General features: G+C 46.4%; 2 protein-coding genes across 5 annotated transcripts in view; one reads left to right on the top strand and one right to left on the bottom strand.

Moving 5' to 3' along the window:
* The window catches only part of LOC139760512 (normal mucosa of esophagus-specific gene 1 protein-like), a 686022-nt gene that overhangs the window by 267713 nt on the left and 397148 nt on the right, over positions 1-21161 (top strand). The window lies entirely within an intron of this gene.
* msi (RNA-binding protein musashi) overlaps positions 1-21161 on the bottom strand; it is a 214517-nt gene that overhangs the window by 68434 nt on the left and 124922 nt on the right. For 2 of the 3 annotated variants that reach the window (XM_071683799.1, XM_071683800.1), the window contains exon 2: positions 14752-14861. The exons of the other annotated variant lie outside the window; for it this stretch is intronic. In XM_071683799.1, coding sequence (XP_071539900.1) covers positions 14752-14812 — 61 coding nt within the window. In that variant the 5' untranslated portion in view covers positions 14813-14861. The remainder of the gene's footprint in view (positions 1-14751; positions 14862-21161) is intronic. 3 annotated transcript variants of the gene reach the window in all.

A 21161-nucleotide genomic window follows, 5' to 3' on the forward strand; every position in this document is an offset into this window, starting at 1 on the left:
CACCACTACCGCTTTCAACACTCACCTTCCTCGCTCTCCACCACTGCCGCTTCCAACACGAGCGTTTCGTAGTATTTCCAGACTTTAAGTACACTCCAGTTGCTATATGTCTGTTCTTTATTGATATCCGCCGGAAGTCCTCTATACGTAGGGGCTTCCTCTCTTCCTCTTCATCTATCAGGTTCCCTTATGTGGCTTCCTATCCCCTATTATCCTTACCGAGTATCCACTTCCTCTCTCCCATCTTCTATCATTAGTAACGAATTTCCTGTTACCCATCAGCTTTCCTCTCATTCTGAGTCATCATTCTCGGAAGCCATTTATCTTTGACCGTTGTTCGCTTTACAGTCTTGTTCTTGATAACAGTCTCAGCTGATGCGCTTGCTTCCTTTGTTTGTTGGGCTGCACGTTCATCTCCGTTGTCGGTTCTGCTCAAAAATCAATATTTCTGTACAAGAGGAACTGGAAGCATTTGGGATATAATACTTGGATCTGCTCTTCATTCACGTACTCTGGATTTACAATTTCCTTTTCACTCCTCGCTCTCTCTTCCGTATTCATTCATATCCCAGGGTTAGCGCGTCCGCCGATATGCAAGTTACCCATTAAACTCTGTCTCCCATGCTGGTTCTCGTTTTCTAACTTTTCCCGCACGTGTTGTTCTTTTGTCTCGTTCTATGATTTTCCTCCACTTAAAATACCTGTTGTTCACAGTAAAATTCCTGTCATAAATCTCTGTACCCCCTTCAGTATCATTTACTTCTCTGCTAATGTTTTACCGTGTTCTTTCATCTTTCTATTCCCCACATGACGTATTTTTTTGTCATCCTGTACATCCCTTCTTATATTATGTTTTAATCCAGACTGTTATCATTTTATCTGCGTGGGACATCTCGCCTTAATTCTTATCAACTGGCGCCGTTATTCTTGCCTCTTCCCCTCTCCCTCCACTCTCCCGTGCGAGTATCGTGGTGGCCGCGGGCGCCCTGGTCTTAACCTTGACTCACTCTGGTTCCTCTCATGAGTCAAGGCCACATATCCCTTTCACTCTTACTCCAATTTACAACATAGTATAATGAGATCGCCGCTTGTCCTCACACAGGGACTTACTTAGATGCCAAAAACTGATGGAGAGAGAGAGAGAGAGAGAGAGAGAGAGAGAGAGAGAGAGAGAGAGAGAGAGAGAGAGAGAGAGAGAGATTTAAAAAAAAGTACGCGAGACGTACATCTGCAAAGCCGGGAGCCTGTTGGGTTACTCTAGTGTATGATGTCACTTCCTGCGCCCCAACCCGTGCCTCCCCTCCTAGGCTTCCGTCGCCCTGGGCAGCTGGCAGCCCCCTCCCTCCCTCTCGCCACAAGACCCTCCCCCACCCTTCTTCCTGGCGGCCACGTGGTCCTGCTACTCTCCCACACCACACCGGATGGTAACGGGTTACCTCGCGCGCGTATTTCCAGCGCCGGCTGGCCGTGAAACACTGGTCTGTCACGTAACGTAGAGTATAACAGCTAACTACGGTGTTCACGTCTTCCACAACGACCGCCCAGGGAGAGCGCTCACTCGCTCACCACCTGGGGTCACACCACAGCCATATTATATTGGCCGATTAATTTGTCTGCCGCATCGACACACACACACACACACACACACACACACACACACACACACACACTGGCAAAGCAAAGGGAATATTCAAAGAAGACTAGTGAGTTACAGTGCATCCAGGGCAGTCTCGTTGCAATATGGTTCGAGAGACATGTGGCATTCGGAGGACGGCCTATATATAAATAAATGAATATATATATATATATATATATATATATATATATATATATATATATATATATATATATATATGAATAAATATGTGGATAGATATGGATGTACTACGGCGAGCGAGCGTTTTGTGACAGATTAGCAAGGTTACTGTACTAGTGAATTAGACGGAAGAAGAGACAGTGAAGTGGGAACGAAAGCAATTCAAAAACGTTGGTCAAAATATGAAAAATGTGAATTAGGAACAAAATATTAAAATTATGAACAGAAGCAGCGCTACTGACAAAACGAATCTGGAATGATGCACACACAAAACTAGAACTTATCTGAATATTTGATTTATAAATGTAAAGCTCAATGGCAGCAAGTGAAGTATGAGGTCGATGGCAGAAAAACACTAAAGATCAATAACTCCCGAGAAGAAAAATAAAAGAGAAACAATCTGGTAAACACACACGAAGAAGATTGTTAGAATGAAAAAAAAAAATAAATGCTATGAGAAGCTATAAGACACTAAAATGGGGAGGAGGTGACTAGAGTGAGTTCCTCGACAAGGAGACCGAAAAACGTTAAACAAAGGAAGGACAACAGATTGGCGGCAGATGAGTCACACATGTTATCGTACCGGAGGCTTCCCCTTCGCTGCCAGCCACTCAACAACTATGTAAACAAACCCAAGAAAATCAACATCCACATGATGTGCAGCATGCCGGCTTCTGTAACCCACCAGATGTAAGCCTTTTAACATTAGGCTATGCCGGGAATGACTTGTCACGGAAATTCCTAACTAGGTTGAACATCGAAATCATGAAGCAAGGCAGAGGTGAAAGGAACATTCTCGGCACGTGCGAAATATAACAATTTACCAAACACCGCGGCGTAGCTAAGTTCAGCTGCTCGCAGCGGCTTATGTTTTATGCAGGTTCCGTGATGACCCTGGGCAAGGAAATTATTTAAAATTTGCGCGAAATATGCGAAGGAGATATCCTTTGAAGCATGAACCAGGGCTCGGCATACGGTAAGTTTGTTTACATTTCCTTTACGGTGTTAGACGATGCGTTTCGGAATTCCAACGTAAATACAGGTCATGCGGGAGTGTAAAATGAAAAAAAAAAGAGGGCCTCTGTAGGTATGAGGATAGGATACAGATTAAAGATATTACGGATACTGAAATGTTGTACCGTAAGTCTTGTCTCCAAGTCCATTAAAAAGGACTCTTTAGTTACATTCACAGGAAAAGTGGACTTAACTGTCAACGTTAAGCAACTTGTATAAACCATCAGAGGCCCACGTCGGCCATTCCATACGCGCCATCAACGTTAAGGTGTAGTGAAGGGAAGAGAATGGTTGGGAAGTGGCGTTTGTGGGAGGGGTGTGCTGATGTGAAGGGAGTAGTTTGCTAAGGTGAAGGTGAGAGGGGTATATTAAGGTGAAGATTGGGAGGGATGTGCTCTTCGGTGATGGGAAGAGTCTCCTGGTTGGCTGAGGTGTTTGGCACCGAGACTTTGGAGATGATGAGTCTGGAGGGGTGAAAAAGCGGGCCATGAAGGGGGAGTTGTGACACATGATTTACGGGCCAGAACAGGGAGCTGGGACACAAATTGGTGGAGGTAGAACGGGGGAGCTGCGACACGTGATGGAGGGACATGGGAGCTGGGCTGCATGATGGAGGGGACAACAAGGGAGCTGAGACACATGATGGTGGCGCCTGGACATGGGGAGCTGGGACACATGATGGAGGAGACTGGATGGTGGAGCTGCGATACATGACGGAAACGGAAAGATGGGGTAGATGAGAATTGATGGTTGGGGACAACGGGAAGGTGGAGCTGCAACTGGATTTGGTGGACTATACGAATGGAAGATCAATGATATAAATAACCAACTGCCGAAGGCAACTTTCCCATTACCCAATTTGTTTTCCATGCCCCTCCCTTAGGCACTGCGTGAAACGGAAGTCATAGGGACCTTCTCAACAGAAGTGGAAGTGGCAGTAATGGGAGAGGAAGAGCTGGTCGTGTGTCGTATTGTAGTTAGGACGGATGATGGTGATACAAGCTCGTCCTTGGGGTCGGGTTTGGACGAGGGGAGGCTTACTATCCTGAGGGGTGATTTAGAGGGTATCATGGGGAGGGTGGTTCTGCCTGGGGCGTGGATGATGTATGGTAGTGGGGGTTGGGCAGGGGATGTGGTGTGAGGGAGGAAGAGGGATAGGAGAGAGGTAGCGGGAGGAAGGAATGTAGGGATGGGAGTGAAGAAGGGAAATAGATAGGCAAGTTGTGTTACCTGAGGCGTAGGCTGGTGGGTGAGAGGAGGGGTGAAGAAGCATGACAAGAAAACAAGCACCAAAGCAGGAGGTAGAGAGGTGAAATATGGGGAGGCAGAAAAACATGCAGAGGAAGAAAGAGTGAGGAGAAAATGTAACGATATAAATCGAGAAGGAAGAGCCGTCCCACAAAAGGTCGACAGAAAATGAGAAAGTGAAGCAATCAAATAGCTGGCATGAATGGATGACTGGTAAGGCAATTTGGCTAAAAGCTGCGTTGTTCAGCTGGCTCAGGTGGACGGCTCCCGGCCGTCACCTGAACCTGCTGGGACGCCGGCAGGCGGGTCATCCAGGCTCCTGGATCACCAGCTGTGCCAGGCGACTAAACGGACCACAAGAATGACAAATAAGTTAATTGTTTTGATGGATTATTTTCAGAAAATCTTGTTATTAGTCCGACCTAGAAAAAAATATTTTTTGGAAGACGTTACATTTATTTTTCCAAAAACATTACGCTTTCCGTACTCTACTACCTCTTGGGAAAAGGTCATTAACCACCAAATTATGTGTATGGTACATTGCAGCTGCAATCATGGCAAGCACTGGAGCTTCCCAGTTACTTTCTTGCCCCTTGTTTGCTCTTCCTTCTTTAACCACTAAACTACTTATTAAATGGTCGGGAATTATTAGGTTCCGTAGGCTATAAGCTTTCAGTTTAGAATCGTCCTTAAACTGCATAAAAGTTTCGTTATAATAAGGCGACATGTTCTCTCCCTGGGCTATTGTGGAGACCAGGTGCTGCTGCCGGGAATGTTGGTGGTGGTAGGGGGAGTGGTGATGGTAGTTGTTGTGGGCATCTAAGCCAACCAGAGCCTCCTTACTGATATTGCTTACCTCACAAGAAGAGCATCGGTGGCCAGCTACTCCTGTCACCTGGTGCCGATAAAATGCTCGAGTCATAGTTATTGGGAAAGACAAGGGTAGAGGGTTCCCAAACTTCGAGTTGAAGGGGAAAGAAACAGTTATCAAAACGGCCCACCCTTGACATCAATGGATAACGATAAAACCCGAGCTCGTAATGAAGTAAGCATAGGGCACCGCCATCTGTCGGTCGGACTTCGAGTGTTGTGCCGTCAGTGCAAGACGACGAAATGATCACCGAGTTCCTAATGGAACTCAGACCATGAAGCCTGGTTGTCCCTAAGGGTCACATACATGCGGCAACCCACGCCCTTGGTCAGTTAGCGGAAATTTTTAATTAGAAATGTTCTCCTTGATAAGTGAAATGAATGCATGAGTAAACGCCCCTTCCATTCACCTCTGATGGCCTGCCTTGCCATTGATAGGGTTATGATCTGCGGGATTGTACCCTGATGGGAGTTTTATCTTACTGTGGTTTTAACGAGGTATGGCTTTCCCCTGGCACAGGGGCAGTTTTCCAGGTGAACTGGTTGTTTTGTCCAAGCGAGACCAAGTAGTCCTGACGGGGTACAGACCTTCTAGCCGACGTTCATCCTTGATGACTCAGGATTTTCTCTGTCCCTGTGAACCCCAGGTTTATCTTGATCTTTCATTCTTCACTCGCCAAAACCTGCGACATTACGAGTTTGGCAGGGCAATCCTCCCACACAAAAAAGAAAAAAAAAGACGGAAAACACTTATCACTCATACACACAACCAAACCAGTTTGGAAGGGCAACCACCATTAGGACAACTACCCTCCACAGCACCGGGACATCCGCGTTATCACCATGACAACCACATTACCGGCAAAGCCACTACCAGGACGACCACACCACCTGGTCGACCCCCGCCTCCCTTCCTGCCGGTCACATCCCCTCCCTCCGGCAGCATCAGCCCTCCTCCACTTTGTTGCCGCACTTCCCGGAAGCCGTCCCGCCCCACCACCTTGTGACACGGGAGTAATATCAAGCAGCACCTTGTGGTACACGGACAATGTTGACCTGTGCCTTGTAGCAAAGAGGACAACTTCAAGCCATGCCTTGCGATAAGGGGGCAACTTTAAAGCAACAACTTGTGGCATTAGGGAAGTATCAAACCACCTCCGTCTGCGCAGACTCGAAGATCCTAATTATAATTTATTTGGTCCATTTTTCCCGGTACATCAAAGGTTTTTCAAACAATTTAAGATGTCTGTCTTTAAAAGGGTCAGTCAAGATTGCATCATATTTCAACAAATCCAATTCAAAATCATTTGGTCAATTATGTTTCTGGTTATTTAGAGACGTAAGACTTCTTCCAGCCAGTGAAACTGAGAGCGTGAGAATCTTAACGTTAGTATTCTCAGCCATACTCTTTTCCACCAAGGGTCCATTACCACAAATGATCACACTGATTGACTGGGGAAATGATCCCAGAAACGATTCTGTGGCAACTTCATTAAGAAATGTGAATAATGTCGATCCTTCCGATGGACTGTGGCTCGTGTGTATATGTTTGTGGTTACTGTCTGTGTGTTACAAGGAGAGAGTTTAACACCCGTGTTGCCCCATCACTTAACCTTGTGTGTGTGTGTGTGTGTGTGTGTGTGTAATAAACGTCATTGTAGTGCTGAAAAAGCTGAAACCTGAAAATAATAATGATCCGATAACATTCTTTGAGGTTTGGAGTATTCAATCGTTTTCAAAACATTTTTGTTCACGTATTGTGAATATATGCGGGAAATACAGAGAAATAATACTGTGAGTGTACATGTGAGGGAGGTACACGAACAAACCTCATACTGTGAGTGTACATGTGAGGGAGGTACACGAACAAACCTCATACTGTAAGTGTGCATCTATGAGAAATGCGTACATGGAAGATACAGTGAGATATCAAAACATTTTTAGCGTGCGTATGGGAGTTACAGTGATATAATATACATCATGCATATGAGGGATATGAGTGATATAATACATAATCAGCATGCATGTGAGGGAGACAGTGACATAATACATAGCATGCATGTCATGGAGACAGTGACATAACATGCATGTCAGGGAGACAGTGACATAATACATAGCATGCATGTTAGGGAGACAGTGGCATGATACATAGCATGCATGTCAGGGAGACAGTGATATAATACATAGCATGCATGTCAGGGAGACAGTGACATAGCATGCATGTCAGGGAGACAGTGACATAATACATAGCATGCATCTCATGGAGACTGACATAATACACAGCATGCACGTGAGGGAGATTGTGATATAATACCCAGCATGTCTGTGATAGAGATACGGTGACATACACAGCATAACGTGCATGTGATGGAGATACAGTCAGATATACTAGAGTTAAAACCAGTTTCCATTTACTAATTGAACATCGGAAGCGAAGCATAGCTCCTCCCCTCTACCCACTACAGCGCGGGCGCTTCCTCTCGTCTGAATAATGAACAAACACTAAACTGGCAGTTAACCTGACGTTATACGATATATAATCATGGAATTTACAGCATAAATGAGGCAGGCCACATTTCTGCCCGTGCGCCCATCTCGCTAATCATGCCCGTCCAGTCAGCCCAAAAGCCACCACAATTCACACACTCCCGATTTTTCTTTCTCTCTCTCTTATTTGTAGATGAAATTCTGTACTTCTGTTGTTGTGGGGCCTTGCTTTTTTTTTTTCAACTCTAACAGTATTACTGTCACTCAAATTTCCCCGGCATAATTGAATAACTTGTAAGTGAACTGGAGAGGGGGGGGGGGGTAAATGACTGGGGGGGGAGGGTATGCAGGAGCAGATCCTATCATAACTGGTTGATTTTCTGAGACCATCGCCCGACACACGCGAAACATCACCGTCTGTAAGCTTAAGGGACTGGAAGGCTTCCGCCGTAAGACAGATTAAAGACGTAGTAATCATCATTCTTTCTCAGCATGAGACTCGAGTTGTTGGTTCTGTTACCCACGTTTAGGAAAAGCGACTTTCAAACAGGTTGCAATACTGAAGGTCACCGAATAGTGACTGAAGGTCTCCGAATAGTGACTGAAAAGTCACCCGTGATTCATTATTATTCTATATATATCTTCACGAACAGTGGATCGTAGAAATAAACATAAGAAAACAGCAGTGTCACAACAGTTCCTGGACATTAAGACTGCTCCTCTAGCACGACAGCAAGTGGAGGGATTAAGACAATATTGCCTCCTCCCTCTTGAGTTAGTCCCCTGCCTAATTAAGGCGACTGTCCCCACATGACTCGCCCAACAGATTGCCTCAGGAGCCTCCAGCTGCTAAAGTTATTTTGAAGGGAAGTTGACGAAAGTTTGAAGTGAAAAGATAAGTGTTGAATGGCCTCGTGAATGGCTCTACGAGGAGGGAAAGGTCTCTAGTCATCTCTCTCATTTGTTCTTCAACATGATTGACTCCGGGAAAGGGAACGTGTGAGTTACTCTTACTTTGTTCGTCGTTGGGAATAGCCTGTTGTCCCCTTGAAATCTGGTACACGGAGTGCATAGCAACTCTCACAAGACTGCTAGATGTAGTGCAGAGCAGTGCTCGTGGGAACCTGGTGCTCTGAATACATCACAAGAACGATTTCATTTTCATAATAAAGGTAAAGCAGAAGGCATGGTTACAGCCGGGGTGATAATTTCTGACGCTTGTTCCAAGAGCCTGCGGTGGACAAGTCCATTCCCCTTACGAGTGGGAGAGCCGCCAGGGTCTGCAGTTCACCTTTCCCCATCTTAAGCCAGGTACCTACTTATCGACCGTCCTGAAAGAGGAGGAGGAGGAACAGCTAGGTTGACTGTGAACCAGCTGCTCGGTGCGGGACCATTGTATTATAGACATCATCTTTTTTTCTGTTTCTTTTATATATTGAAGGTAACTCTTATGCTTGTAGACAATATGAGTTACTATACTGCAAAGGAATATGAAGACTCAGTACGGTTAACAGGGCTATAGAGATTCTTTATACTACGACAAGGATCATTAGCACTCAGCTGTAAAACTGAGGCAACATTAATAGGTTTTTGATAGTGTGGGACTAGGAACTAATGCGGTGCTTCCATTACTGTAGAGCCACTGACGAAGATATATCATGGAATGTACCTTCCACCATCACGGGTTATAATGGAAGGATCAGTCATCTCCCGCTGTGGACTCGGCATCATGTGTGTGTGTGTGTGTGTGTGTGTGTGTGTGTGTGATGTGATGTGATCTCGAAAAACCCACAGTGGACCACCGTCAGCCCATTAGAGTTATCGGGAAAACTTGGTGTTGCTTCTAAAAGGCAGGAAGACAATGATAAAGACGACGATAGGAGAGAAAACCTCTCACATATTGACGTCGAAAAAACCCACAATAGCTAGCTGCGCATCCACTATGGACATTCCTGTGGATACCGAATATCAGTTCCAACCAATGTTAATTCTCTGAGTTTTTTTGCACTGGGAAAAAATATATATTCTGTACAGGTCAGAGTCGTCATATGAGTACTGAAGTACTCTCATCTCGCCTTAGCGGTTGACCAAGGGACAGCATCATCTTGGATCGACTGGGAGTTAATACAAAGGAACGTTTTCATGTGTGGGTTAGTTATACCTGGGTTGGACAATATGGCATTCAGTCAGCCTCATTACCTGGTCCCCGGTTGGCTTCCTGCTCGCTTCTGTGGACCCGCTGCTCCGACCCGCCACTGGTGCCCCTGTTCGCTTCTTACGCTTCAGTGTTCAAGGGAGAACGGCGGCTCTGTTCTTTATTTCTTGTGCCTGAATGGCCGTGCTCAGGGGAGAACAAGTGATCTGTTCACTCCTTTTTCATCTGAGTAGCTTCATTCAAGGAACCACTCACTGGTGGTCCTTTTCACCCTACTTTGCATTCCAGGTTGTCTTCATTAGAGTTTGACTGACAATGTTCAGAGAGTTAGGGCTAAGTCGTTATTGTTCTCGGACGAACAGCTGGTCTTGTTCACGTAAGTGTATATTCGTCCATCACCAATCATGCCCGAATTCGTCGTGTTGACGAATTGCAAAACCTTGTTGTCGCCGCCATTCACATCGGAAACTCGAACGATCATTATAATTACTAGTTTTGTGTACGGTGTGACACAGTGTTGCTCTCAAGTGCCTCATAATCATAACGGCTCTCGTCATCGTCAGGTATTCTGGGTACGTCAGAACTAACGGGGATCGAAAGAAGCCTCGGGGACATAGTACCTCACGAAAAGATTTTCGTCGTAGTCCAAGACCCGTGATCTATCTTCACGGAAATTTCACTTTCTTATCGTAAATCATAGCCTAGAAGTATTCATGAATCATTTAATTATATATATATATATATATATATATATATATATATATATATATATATATAGATAGATAGATAGATAGATAGATAGATAGATAGATAGATAGATAGATATTACGTAAAGAAATGTAATACAAAAGGGGCAGCGGAAAGCGAATTTGAGCATTAACGTTTCAAAAGTCTCCAGAATTTATTTCCGTCAAGTTCATCACAACGCGAAACTTTTCTCATTAAACACGCCTGAACTCGTACAGCAGCCACCACCATGGTTATGGTGGATCGTCCCACGCCCCTTGCTCTCGTCAGAGGCACCTACCTCCTGATAGCACCTAGCTCCCCGTGGTTCCTAGCTTTCGATGGCGTTTGGTTCCCCGCGGAACTTGGCACCCGGCGAATCCTAGTCCACAATGACACCTGCCTTTTGATGGCACTTGGCTGTTGGATTGCTGGCGACCCCCGGTAGTAGGCTCCACGCGGAACCCAGAGGTACCTTCATTCTCGCAGCACCTGGCGCTCACCTGCACCTAACTCCCTTGACCATACATCATCTGACGGCAACTTCCCTCCAGCTTCACCTACCTCTTCATCTAGTTCCTCTCGACGGTATGCGGCTGCACCCTCCCCTACTGGCGGAGCACACACGGGAGACAAGCACCATCTTCTAAATATGAATAATACTGGAATGCTTTACTCCCGGTCTTGTCTGACATATCATTCCCTACTAGCATGATAGGCATGGATGTTTGTAAAATATCGCATTCAGGTGCAAAAAGTCAGATAGACACAATAATATCTTAGATTACAGCGTAAACGTCCAAGGGTCCAATATTGTTTAAACAGGAGACGTGCACATAACAGAAACACACACTCTTGGGAGAAACATTAACAACAAACTCAGTCAGCCTGGCTGTAGCACGTACGTAGGCCTGCCGACCGCGGCCTCGACTCAGGTCGTAAGAACAACAGTGCAGTCCGGTCCGACTTAATTGTGAATGTTGAGGCGAGCCTCCAGAATCAAGGTGAAGGAACCGGAAGTTAAGGCAGTCTTGTAAATATTGGCCCCACAACACAAGGGAGAACACACACACACAGACACACACACACACACACACACACACACACACACACACATACATACATACACACACACACACACACACACACACACACACACACACACACTGCACCCTAACGTTACTAGTTGTGTAGCCATGTTAGTATTCAGAACAGCTAAGTTTTACTGGGTTGCTCCCGGAGGTGAATTCTTTTTGAGAGGATCATCCTTTACCTCGTCGCTGACGTATCCCTCTCCTCTGGTTCGATAGTCATCCTTTTCAGGAGCCTCCCAGACGAGAATCTTTCCTATGTCTTTGAAACGGTTTAGCACAGTAGTTTCTCCACCCGGATATGCTCAACTGGTACGCTACACAGTTACGTGTAGGGTAACTCAGTACTGAAGGAGCTCTCAGAAGCCTCCTACCTCGTCCACTATTGCAACTGCAGTAACCAAGTTTTGGGCCGGGGGCCTAAACCCTGTGTTTTCTCGACTACTGCGGGTGTATATATGTTTCTAAAGTTACCATAAAGTTGTACACAAAACCGGGATACAAGTTAGAGTTATCTTGAGAATGGAAAGGCAAGCAGTAAATATTTTACCCGTAGTTATGACGACAGTGTTATAGTGTGGAGGTTTGGAAACACGTCGTGAAAGAGCGTCACTGATAGGCGGCGCGTGCATTGTAGTATTTGATGCCTGCCCGAGGCTTCCCCCGCTGTGGTGGCTGGGCTCTGAATGACATCTCAACCTCCACCGTGTTCACCATGTCTGTGTGCAGCCCATGCTATCAAGTGATGTTTCCAGTACCTGCATATGCAAGTATCTCTCTGAGATTAATTATTTGTGAGTTCCGGGGGAAGAGAATTTTACAATCGTGTTACCCGTCTCGTTACCTTGTACGTATGTGTGAAAATGTCCTTATTCCAAGGTCTGAACACACACACACACACACACACACACACACACACACACACACACACCAGTCAACGCCAGGTATCCATTTATAGCCCAACCTCGAAGGGAGGATGAACACCTTGATTGGGTGTAAGCCGACTGCCACACCTAGGATTCGAACCCATGGGAGACCGTGCTGACTCATAAGTGACACTCACCACTGCACTACGGAGGCCCGTGTATGTGTGTGTGACATCAGGTCAAAATGTTATCAGATGAAGCGACTCGTACAAACAAGGTTGTATTGTAACAGGAAAATTCTACATTTTATGTGTCTTCCACACTCTTGCCTCCACTCCTGAATTTCTCGCCGGCACACCGAGGCCACACAGATGGCCTGTGCCCCACCTACTGAGTCATCTCAGGTCTAGCAGTGCCTCAGAGCCACGTGTCAATGACCAGATGGATGGATGGATGGTGGCCATGGATGGTAAACAGCCCAACGCACACCCTCCGACCTCAAAGCCACCTTCGTGAGGTTTCTATAAATTTGCATTGTCCATCTACCTTTATATCTACACATCTGTGGCTCACTATATCTACATGTTCACCATCTACCCGTATACCTTCACACTATTCTACTAAATTAAAAAGATTTCTTTGTCACTTCAAAAAACTGATGACCTCAAAAAATATAATCAAAACGCTTATCGTATTCAGACATTCATCAGCGTCTGAACTTTTCACATTTGTGGGTCACAGTGGACGAGTCCTTGGCTGTCTGGGCGCTGAGGGGCAGAGGCAGCCGGGCTCCTCGTGAACTGCCCTCTCTGGAGGCACCCACCACCGCAGTGATTATAGCTACCTACAAATGTGGTCCCTTACCTCCTTTCGAGGGATGGGCAAAAGGTGTGTTCTGAGTGCACAGTAATGTAAGAGTGTTGGGAGGAGGATAATAGGAAGTGGGGAGAAGAGAGGGGATAGGGTGTTGAGGGAAGAAAGCGGCGGCTGTTATACAACAGAGTAGTTGTACTGAGGGGTGAAGTTATGAGGTTATGATGTGGAGGGAGGAAGGAGGGGACAGGAGGATACATAAAGAGTGGAGGGATCTGGTTTGGGCTCGGGAAGGATGAACTGAGTGGAGGGATCTGGTGAGGGTGAGAGGAACAGAGGGGACTGGGGGGAGGAAGTAGTGAAACTGAGCCAACATTCAGCAAGGTAGAGGAACATGAAGACGAGATTCCTGATTTCTATTGTGTCACTTCCTTTATTATTGGAAGAACGTGTGACTGTCTTCTTTTTTTTGTCATCAGACCTAACCTTGATGTGGTTACCTGTGCCTCAGAGAATAGGAAAATAAAAAAACAGGAGAGAGGGAGTGATAGCGTGCCTTATAATTAAGGAGAAAGTCAAGGGTAGAGGGAGTGACGTGCCCTACAGATAGCAAGGAAGGGAGAGACGTACCCTACAGTCAGCAAGGGAAGGAGGGAAGGTATGCCAGGCTCTACAGTCAGCAAGGGAGGGGATGCCATGCCCTACAGTCATACATTGAGGGGACAACAAGTCGTAGTGAGGGAGAGGATGCCGCGCCCTGAAGGCGGCGAGGGAAGGGGCAATAAGGGGTAGTGAGGGGTTGTTGTGTCCTACAGTCAACGAGGGAGGGGGCAACAAGAGGCAGTGAGGGAGGGGGTGCCATGCCCTACAGTCCAGCATGAAGCAGGCCCAGCGTGGCCCACCAACAGATCGATGGTAACGTTATCATGCCAGACCAACACCAGCCACTCCCACTACAAACACCACCACCACCGCCACACACACAAAAACTCCCACTACAACCAACACCATCACACAATCACTCTCAATAAAACCAACATCACCAAAGACATCACAACACTACACGCACAACTCCTTCCATCCCATCACCAGACTCGAACACACATTCCTTCTCACTGAGAACAACTGCGCACCATATACAGCCTTCTCTTTTCAAAGACAACCCTGCACAACACAGCTCTCTTCCTTCAAAGACTTCACACATCACATCACACAGCCCTCTTCCTTCACATATCACATAACACAGCCTTCTTCCTTCATTAACATCACTGCACAACACACAGCCTCCTTACGAAGAAAAAAAAGACGACACAAAGCCCTCTATCCTCAAAGACAACGCAGTACAACACACAGCCCTCCCACTTCAAAACAACACACAGCCTTCTCCCTTCGAAGACAGCACGGCACAATACACAGCCCCTCTCCCTTCAAAAACAACACCGTATGACCCACAACTATCTCCCTTCCAAGAAAACACAGCACAACATACAGCACTCATTCTCCATAGAAAACAGCACAATACAGTCTCTCACCAGTGACACCACATCTTCACACACAGTCCTTTTTCACCATAATAAAGCGTATGCAAGTACGTCAGGATAACTCTGGAAGTGGGATGTCAGCTGACTGTGAGTGTGGGTACGTCAGATCAAAAAGTCAACTCACTGTGTGTGTGTGCAGGGAGGTCAGGCCAGGGTAGGTAAGGCCAACTCGGGGACTGGGACATCAACTGACTGTGTGTGCGGGTATCTGGCCACGCTTCGCACACCGCTCACCTGTAGAGATAACATACTATTAACATTTCAGAACACTGGTAACAGTTCTGCGATAAAATTGCAAAAAGTTTTACATGCATGAGGAATGTTGTGGGCAACAAAAAACTAACATCGATATTCTGGAGAGGAAATGACATAGATAACGACAATAACATTGAAAAAAATATCGTCGTATGTAAATAAAACATTAAAAACATAATATAGAAAACTGTTCACGGGAAGATGGCTGTCACGGTATCAATAAAGTGATGCGGAACTTATCACCTCACATCACGCGTCAGACATCTTCCTGGGGAATCCTATATATGTTACCACAATGGGTTAAAATACAAATACAAGTAAATATCTTTCTGGGTCATGGGAGATTAAGAAAAAAAGGGATGTAATGATAGTAGTGAGGGATGGTGTATAAGACAGGGATTCCAAGAGGAGCATTAATCTTGCCTGGTTGTCCGGCTTGCCTAACTGGCTGCCACTTTGGCTCACCCAAGACCTGCCCTCCGTACGACCGCTGCCCACCATCCTCTCAACCGCCTCTCAGTTTCCTCTTTTTTTTTTCCCCTCGTTTTCCGTTCTCTTACTACTACTCTTCCCCCCCCCCCAAAAAAAATCCCTGCTGTTCACCTTCTTCTCCAAACCACCCACTTTCTCCCGTTACACTTACACATCTTCCTCCTCATAATGCTTCTCACACTTTTGGTTTTCATCTTTATTCTTTTCCTCCTCCTCTTCTTCCTGCCTCCTCTCTTCATTCCTCCTGCTGCCTCTCCTCTTCCACCAACTCCTCCTCCTTCCCTCCAAACCTCACCACGTCTCACAAAATCAAATTAGGAAAACAAATACCGTGAAGGCCTCGTCGTAAATTCTCGCTCAGGTCCAGTTGTCTTCGTTCGCCTCCGCCGACGGGGGCAGGTGAGGCAGACGAGCCCGTGTGGCAGCGCCCGATGACCCTTTGATGGCGGGTCTGGAACAGTATTTTTACCCCGAGAGGGGGAATGACACCCGATATGGGACAGTCGTGCTCAAGTTCTTTATCCAGTGACAAGCCAGTTATTTCACCGCTTCCAGCCAGTTAACTAACATTTCTAGTGACACCTGACAAGAGATATTCCTCTGCAAATTCATTCCAGGCAACACGCGACTCATTCCAGCATTTTCATCCCTGTCTGAAACAGTAATCTGCCTGGAAGTCTGAAATTTGGGTAAGATGATGGAAACAACTATCTGACTGGATGAGACTGGGATCCTGCAACCCCGTGGGGAAAGGGGAGTGATCCAGGTGTCATGGAGCCTTGTTGCTCCAACCTTCAACCTCTCGGGTGGAAGAGATGGATCAAGGCATCACGGAGTCTCAGTACTCCATCCTGGAACCTCTCGGGGGAAGATTGATCCTGGCATCCCGGAGCCTCGGTGCTCCACCCTGGAATCCCTCGGGGAGAGGAGATTGATCCAGGCATCACAGAGTCTCAGTGGCCCAATCTGGAACCCCCTCGGTAAGACTGATTCGAACATCAAAGACTCGGGTGCAGTGATCCAGAGCCTCAGTGCTGCGCCATGGAACCCCTCGGGGAAAGTGATCCAAGCATCAGGAGTCTCAGTGCTTCAACCTTGAACCCCTCAAGGATAATGATAATAATAATAATAATAATAATAATAATAATAAAAGTGGTGAGCGAGGTGAGGACACCGTGACACCGGTGAGGAAGGAAAATTATGGTTCCTTTAGGCCCTCTGGGAAACATTGTCGTAGGGAGTGATCATCACGCGGGAGGAGCATACGGAGGTGTGTCTGTGGTCTGTAAGGCACTGAACTGTAGAGACAGACAGAAAAAACTGACAGACAGAAGTATACAAATCACCTCCGTTGTTCAGTCATTTGACATCCAAATATCCATGTTCTTCCTCATGTTAAAAATGCTTAATGAAAACACACGAAACGCCCAGGATAATCACCCATGACAAAGACTGTGAGAGGACTGGTGATAACGTGAGGACCTGTGTAGCATAAATAACACCAGGGCTACACATCACTAATTCAGACGGGAGACAAATAAGATGTCACCAGCAGGGTTTATGGCGGGCTGCACCGCTCGCCCGCCGGAAGTGAAACAAAAAATATGGACGATTAAGGAGAGAAAAGTAGATATCAAGGAAAGACGAGTAGTGGTGGGGAAATGAAATGAAATAATGATGATAATGATGAGGATAGCAATAATAATGATGATAATAATAATAATAATAATAATAATAATAATAATAATAATTAATAATAATGAAAAAAGAAGAGAGATCAAAAGTAAAGATGAGGGAGAAGCCGTAAAAAAAATTCAGAAGTTGAAAGATAGAAAGCTGAGAGGAGGAAGAGGAGGAGGCCTGGTAGCTTAAGAACAAAGGGCTGACCTGAGTCGACCTGAGGAAGGGGCAGAGATGAATCCGATTTAAAGGTGAAGGAAAACTTGAGCCTCACATCTGCCTGGAGAAGGGAGGGGTTGGGGTGGGGGGACTCGTCTGATGTGTGAAGTGTATGGTGGGGGAAATGGTGCCTGCTTGCCAACTGACGGGTCAAGGAGAGGGTGTAGGCTTTGGCCAGGTGACAGAACAGGGGAAAGTTTTGTGATGGTATGGGGAGGTATGGGGTATTTGTATCCAAGTGACGAGCCAGGTGTTGACTTGTGGTGGCATGGGGGGGAGGAGGACTGTGGCCAAATGACGGGCCAGGCGTTGATTGGTGGTGGTGGTGAGAGGACTTGCGGGCTGTGATCGGGAGCTGACCCTGGTGGAAGGGAGGCTGGGGTTCTGGGAGGAGATTTGTGGGACAGGAGGGCTGTCTTTAGTTGAAGAAGTATCCGAGGTAAAAAGATTTATGTGTTCCTTTCTTTTTAAGGCTGCGAAATTCTTGATATATTATTAGAAAACAGAACGACTTGTGGGGCTGACTGATTTAGCATGGAAGAGTACTTTGAAAAAAATGTATAAATCATTCATGGGACAGGAAACCGACCGTGTGGAACAAAGGAGTGATTGAGTGCGGGATAAAGGGAATAAAGATTGTTGAATACGGTTTCTAGTATGGAGGAAAGGTTAGCGGTGTGAGGGAAGGCCCTAGCGGAATGTTGCAAACCAGGCCGCCTGGGAATGACTGACAACACAAGAGGCTGTACTCGCTGAGTGCATACGCGATTGACACATCATAATTTACACCTGGAAAATACTGGAAGGCATGGCTCCTGAAGACCACACCTAAAAATAGTTCTTGTTTTTCATTTGGCCCGGTAGAACAGCCATGGACGACTGTACACTATTATTACTGATACCAAAAGATGCATTAAGTACTATTCGAAAAATCCCTACATACATCAGAGACCAAAAAATTTATTTTAATACATTGTTCACAGACGTTAGGAACACTGTGTACGGTTCAGCGGTGAAACTCAAAAATATGTTAGACAGGTGCTTACAAAGTGCACCACGCCAACAAGCGTACGGGCTGCGGCCTCCAACAGCATAACTGAGCAAAACAGGAGCACTACGGGATGTTTGGTCCCGGATCGAGCTGTGTGGACGAAAGACGCCCTCCAAAACCATCAATAAGGTACTGTATGTTAACATGCAGGTGTGGCGGATAAAGGCACGACACCAGAAGAACCCTTCAAGTCTGCAGGTGTCTGAGACGGCGAGTAAACATGACCGCTTATAATTACAAAATTACCAGACGAAAATTAAAGAGCCCGACCGTAAATGGAGAGGTAATAGAATAATGGCAGGTTGTAAACAGGAAGTAAAGGAAAACGTTTCATCAAGATGTACGCCAACGCTGAATGCGTACGAAATGTATCGCCGTTAACCCTCCGACACCAATTCAATTTGGACAACACCAGAATCGGCAGGGATGAATGGAATGAACATCATGCTACACGCGCGGCTGTAACCAGCACGTGTAACAGTGAGCACAAAGACACATGATTCTGCGCTGGAAATTAGCACTTGCAGTGTGGAAACGTATGACTGAAACTAAACTGGAAAATCCTTGCAGTTTTAGTGTGGGGGAAAAGTAGCATTCAAGTCTCTACGAGCGAAAAGTAGAATCTGTTACACTTGAGGAGGGAGGAAGCATTATTTGCGGCAGTCTGGGTGGAGATCAACGATGAATGTGGAAAGTAGCGTCTTCAAACCAGGTAAGCCGAAAACATCAGCTTTACTTTTGGTGGTAGAAAATAGAATATGTAGTATTGAGTGGGCACGATCGTGTCCGTGACACTGAGTGGGCAGAACATGGGCTTGTAACACTAACAGGGCAGAACGTGTGCTGTTAACGCTAAGGAGACAGGAGCACGTGTAACTTTGAGTGGGTAGGAACGTGTCTGTATCACTGTGAATGGGAAGGAAAGCAGCACATAGAAGAAAGTGTCCAACATTAAACAGCCCTCACCCAAGAAGCCTGGTCCTCTGAGTTTCTAGGTCAAGAAAACAGGTCCCACCTCCCCCCGTACACATACGGTGCTGGGCGAGCGGGACTCAGCGTTGGTAATATACGGGACGGAAAGTAGGACGAGCGATACTGGGTAGGGAGACTGGATCATCACAGTTGCAGTAATAATGCAAGCCAAGTTATGAGAAGCTGAAGTGTACCGGTGTTCCTGGAGGCCAAAGTGAGATGTGACAGGCGTGGACGGGGGAGCGATGGTCTGCTCGGTTGGGATCGCAGGAAAGGGGTGATAGAGGAGGAGGAGGAACTGAGAGGCAGCTGGCAGAAGAGGGGGTTGATGATGAGAGGTACCTGAGGGAAAGGGGAGAGAATGAGGTAAAGGTAATTAATAAAGGGAGAGCAAAATGACCATATGGGGATAGGAGAAGAAAGGGCTGCTAAGGAAGGGGCATGGAGGAGGATCACAGGTGTGACAGGGAGTGTGGTGGGGGGAGCAGTGACTGATGGTACTGGTGTTAGGTGTGTAACATGACTGAAACGAAAGTGGAAGGAGGCAAAGACTGACAAGGAAGGGGCGGAGGAAGAACGGTGACAACTCAGGACACGTGAATAGCTGTTAACGGAGGAGCTACAGGGGGACGTGGTCATTAGCGAGAAGGGTAAACACTGAATACGGCAGATAAGTATTACTTAAGAGGGGACTGGCAGGGGATCACTAAGAAGGTAGTGGAGTACAAGGGAGAGCCAGATACCAGAAGATCTGATGGTCTTTGACGAGGTTATCTCGTGAAGGACGGTAATGGCATCTCAAGTTTCTAATCTGTATTGATGGAGACGGGATAGAAAAGCAGGGGGAGTACGTGTTAGCTGATTAGCTGAAGAGGTAATGTAATAACTGAGCGTCTGTGATTGTTGACAGCTGACGAACCTCATTTACGATGACCCTAATAGTAGTCTGTCACGACTTGAGTCCGGAGGACATGTCAGCGCCAGGCTTTGTGATGGCACGCAGCCGGTATTCACTGAACAGCTAATTACAAGAGAACAATTACTGCAGCACACCGGAGGTATTCACTAACATTAACGTGTAGTTGGAGGCTCTGTCTCTGTACATGGCACAACTACTACCAAGCCAACAGTTATCCACAACCTCCTTGGTAGGTGATTATAAGTCATCTTTCGTTGTCACAGCGTCCTGCTCCTGTCAGCGTCGGAGTGCCGGGCTGTCTGCGTACTCGACACATTCCCCGCAGGGCAATAACAAACTGCAGGAGCAGGCAACACCAGCGATAGTGACGACAACTGAGTGCTGGAGGTGTGGATAAAGAGAAGGGAGTGGAGTAAGGAGCTGTGCTGAAGAGAGTAGCTAGCTATTGACGGGTGTGAGTTGCTGCTATCACAGTAGAATTATATTCTCTGTGGATATACCTGTTGCTGCGCTTCAGAAACTAGAGAAATATTGTCTGAAAGACTGATAGGCGCCTAATCCAGCATACGGTGAGTATTGTGTATGGAAATTTATACAAGAACGAATATACTTTCATAAAATCATCCTGAAAGGAAGAGCTTTTTAGAAGACTGAGTCCTCGAAAGAATCCCTCCAGAGGAATAACCTTTCCAACCAGAGACTCATTCAACAAATTATGCCTTGAACAAGCCCTCAGCTGCAGAAGTCTTTAAGAAGCTCTTCATGGTACTTGGTACACTTCCTCGCCAGCCAACTAGGTCCGTATCGGCACTTTTGAACCACCAATTAGAATACTAATAGAGCTGTCAGCCAGTGATCGGCGTAGGAAATTGGCCCTTTGGGCGTGAAATAGCTCCAAAGTGGTTCCCGCTAACTGGCTTCCAAAGTGTCGCCCGACTGCTTGTTG

Source organism: Panulirus ornatus, chromosome 37 (genome assembly GCF_036320965.1).
Source record: "Panulirus ornatus isolate Po-2019 chromosome 37, ASM3632096v1, whole genome shotgun sequence".
In the NCBI taxonomy this organism is placed as follows: Eukaryota; Metazoa; Arthropoda; class Malacostraca; order Decapoda; family Palinuridae; genus Panulirus; species Panulirus ornatus.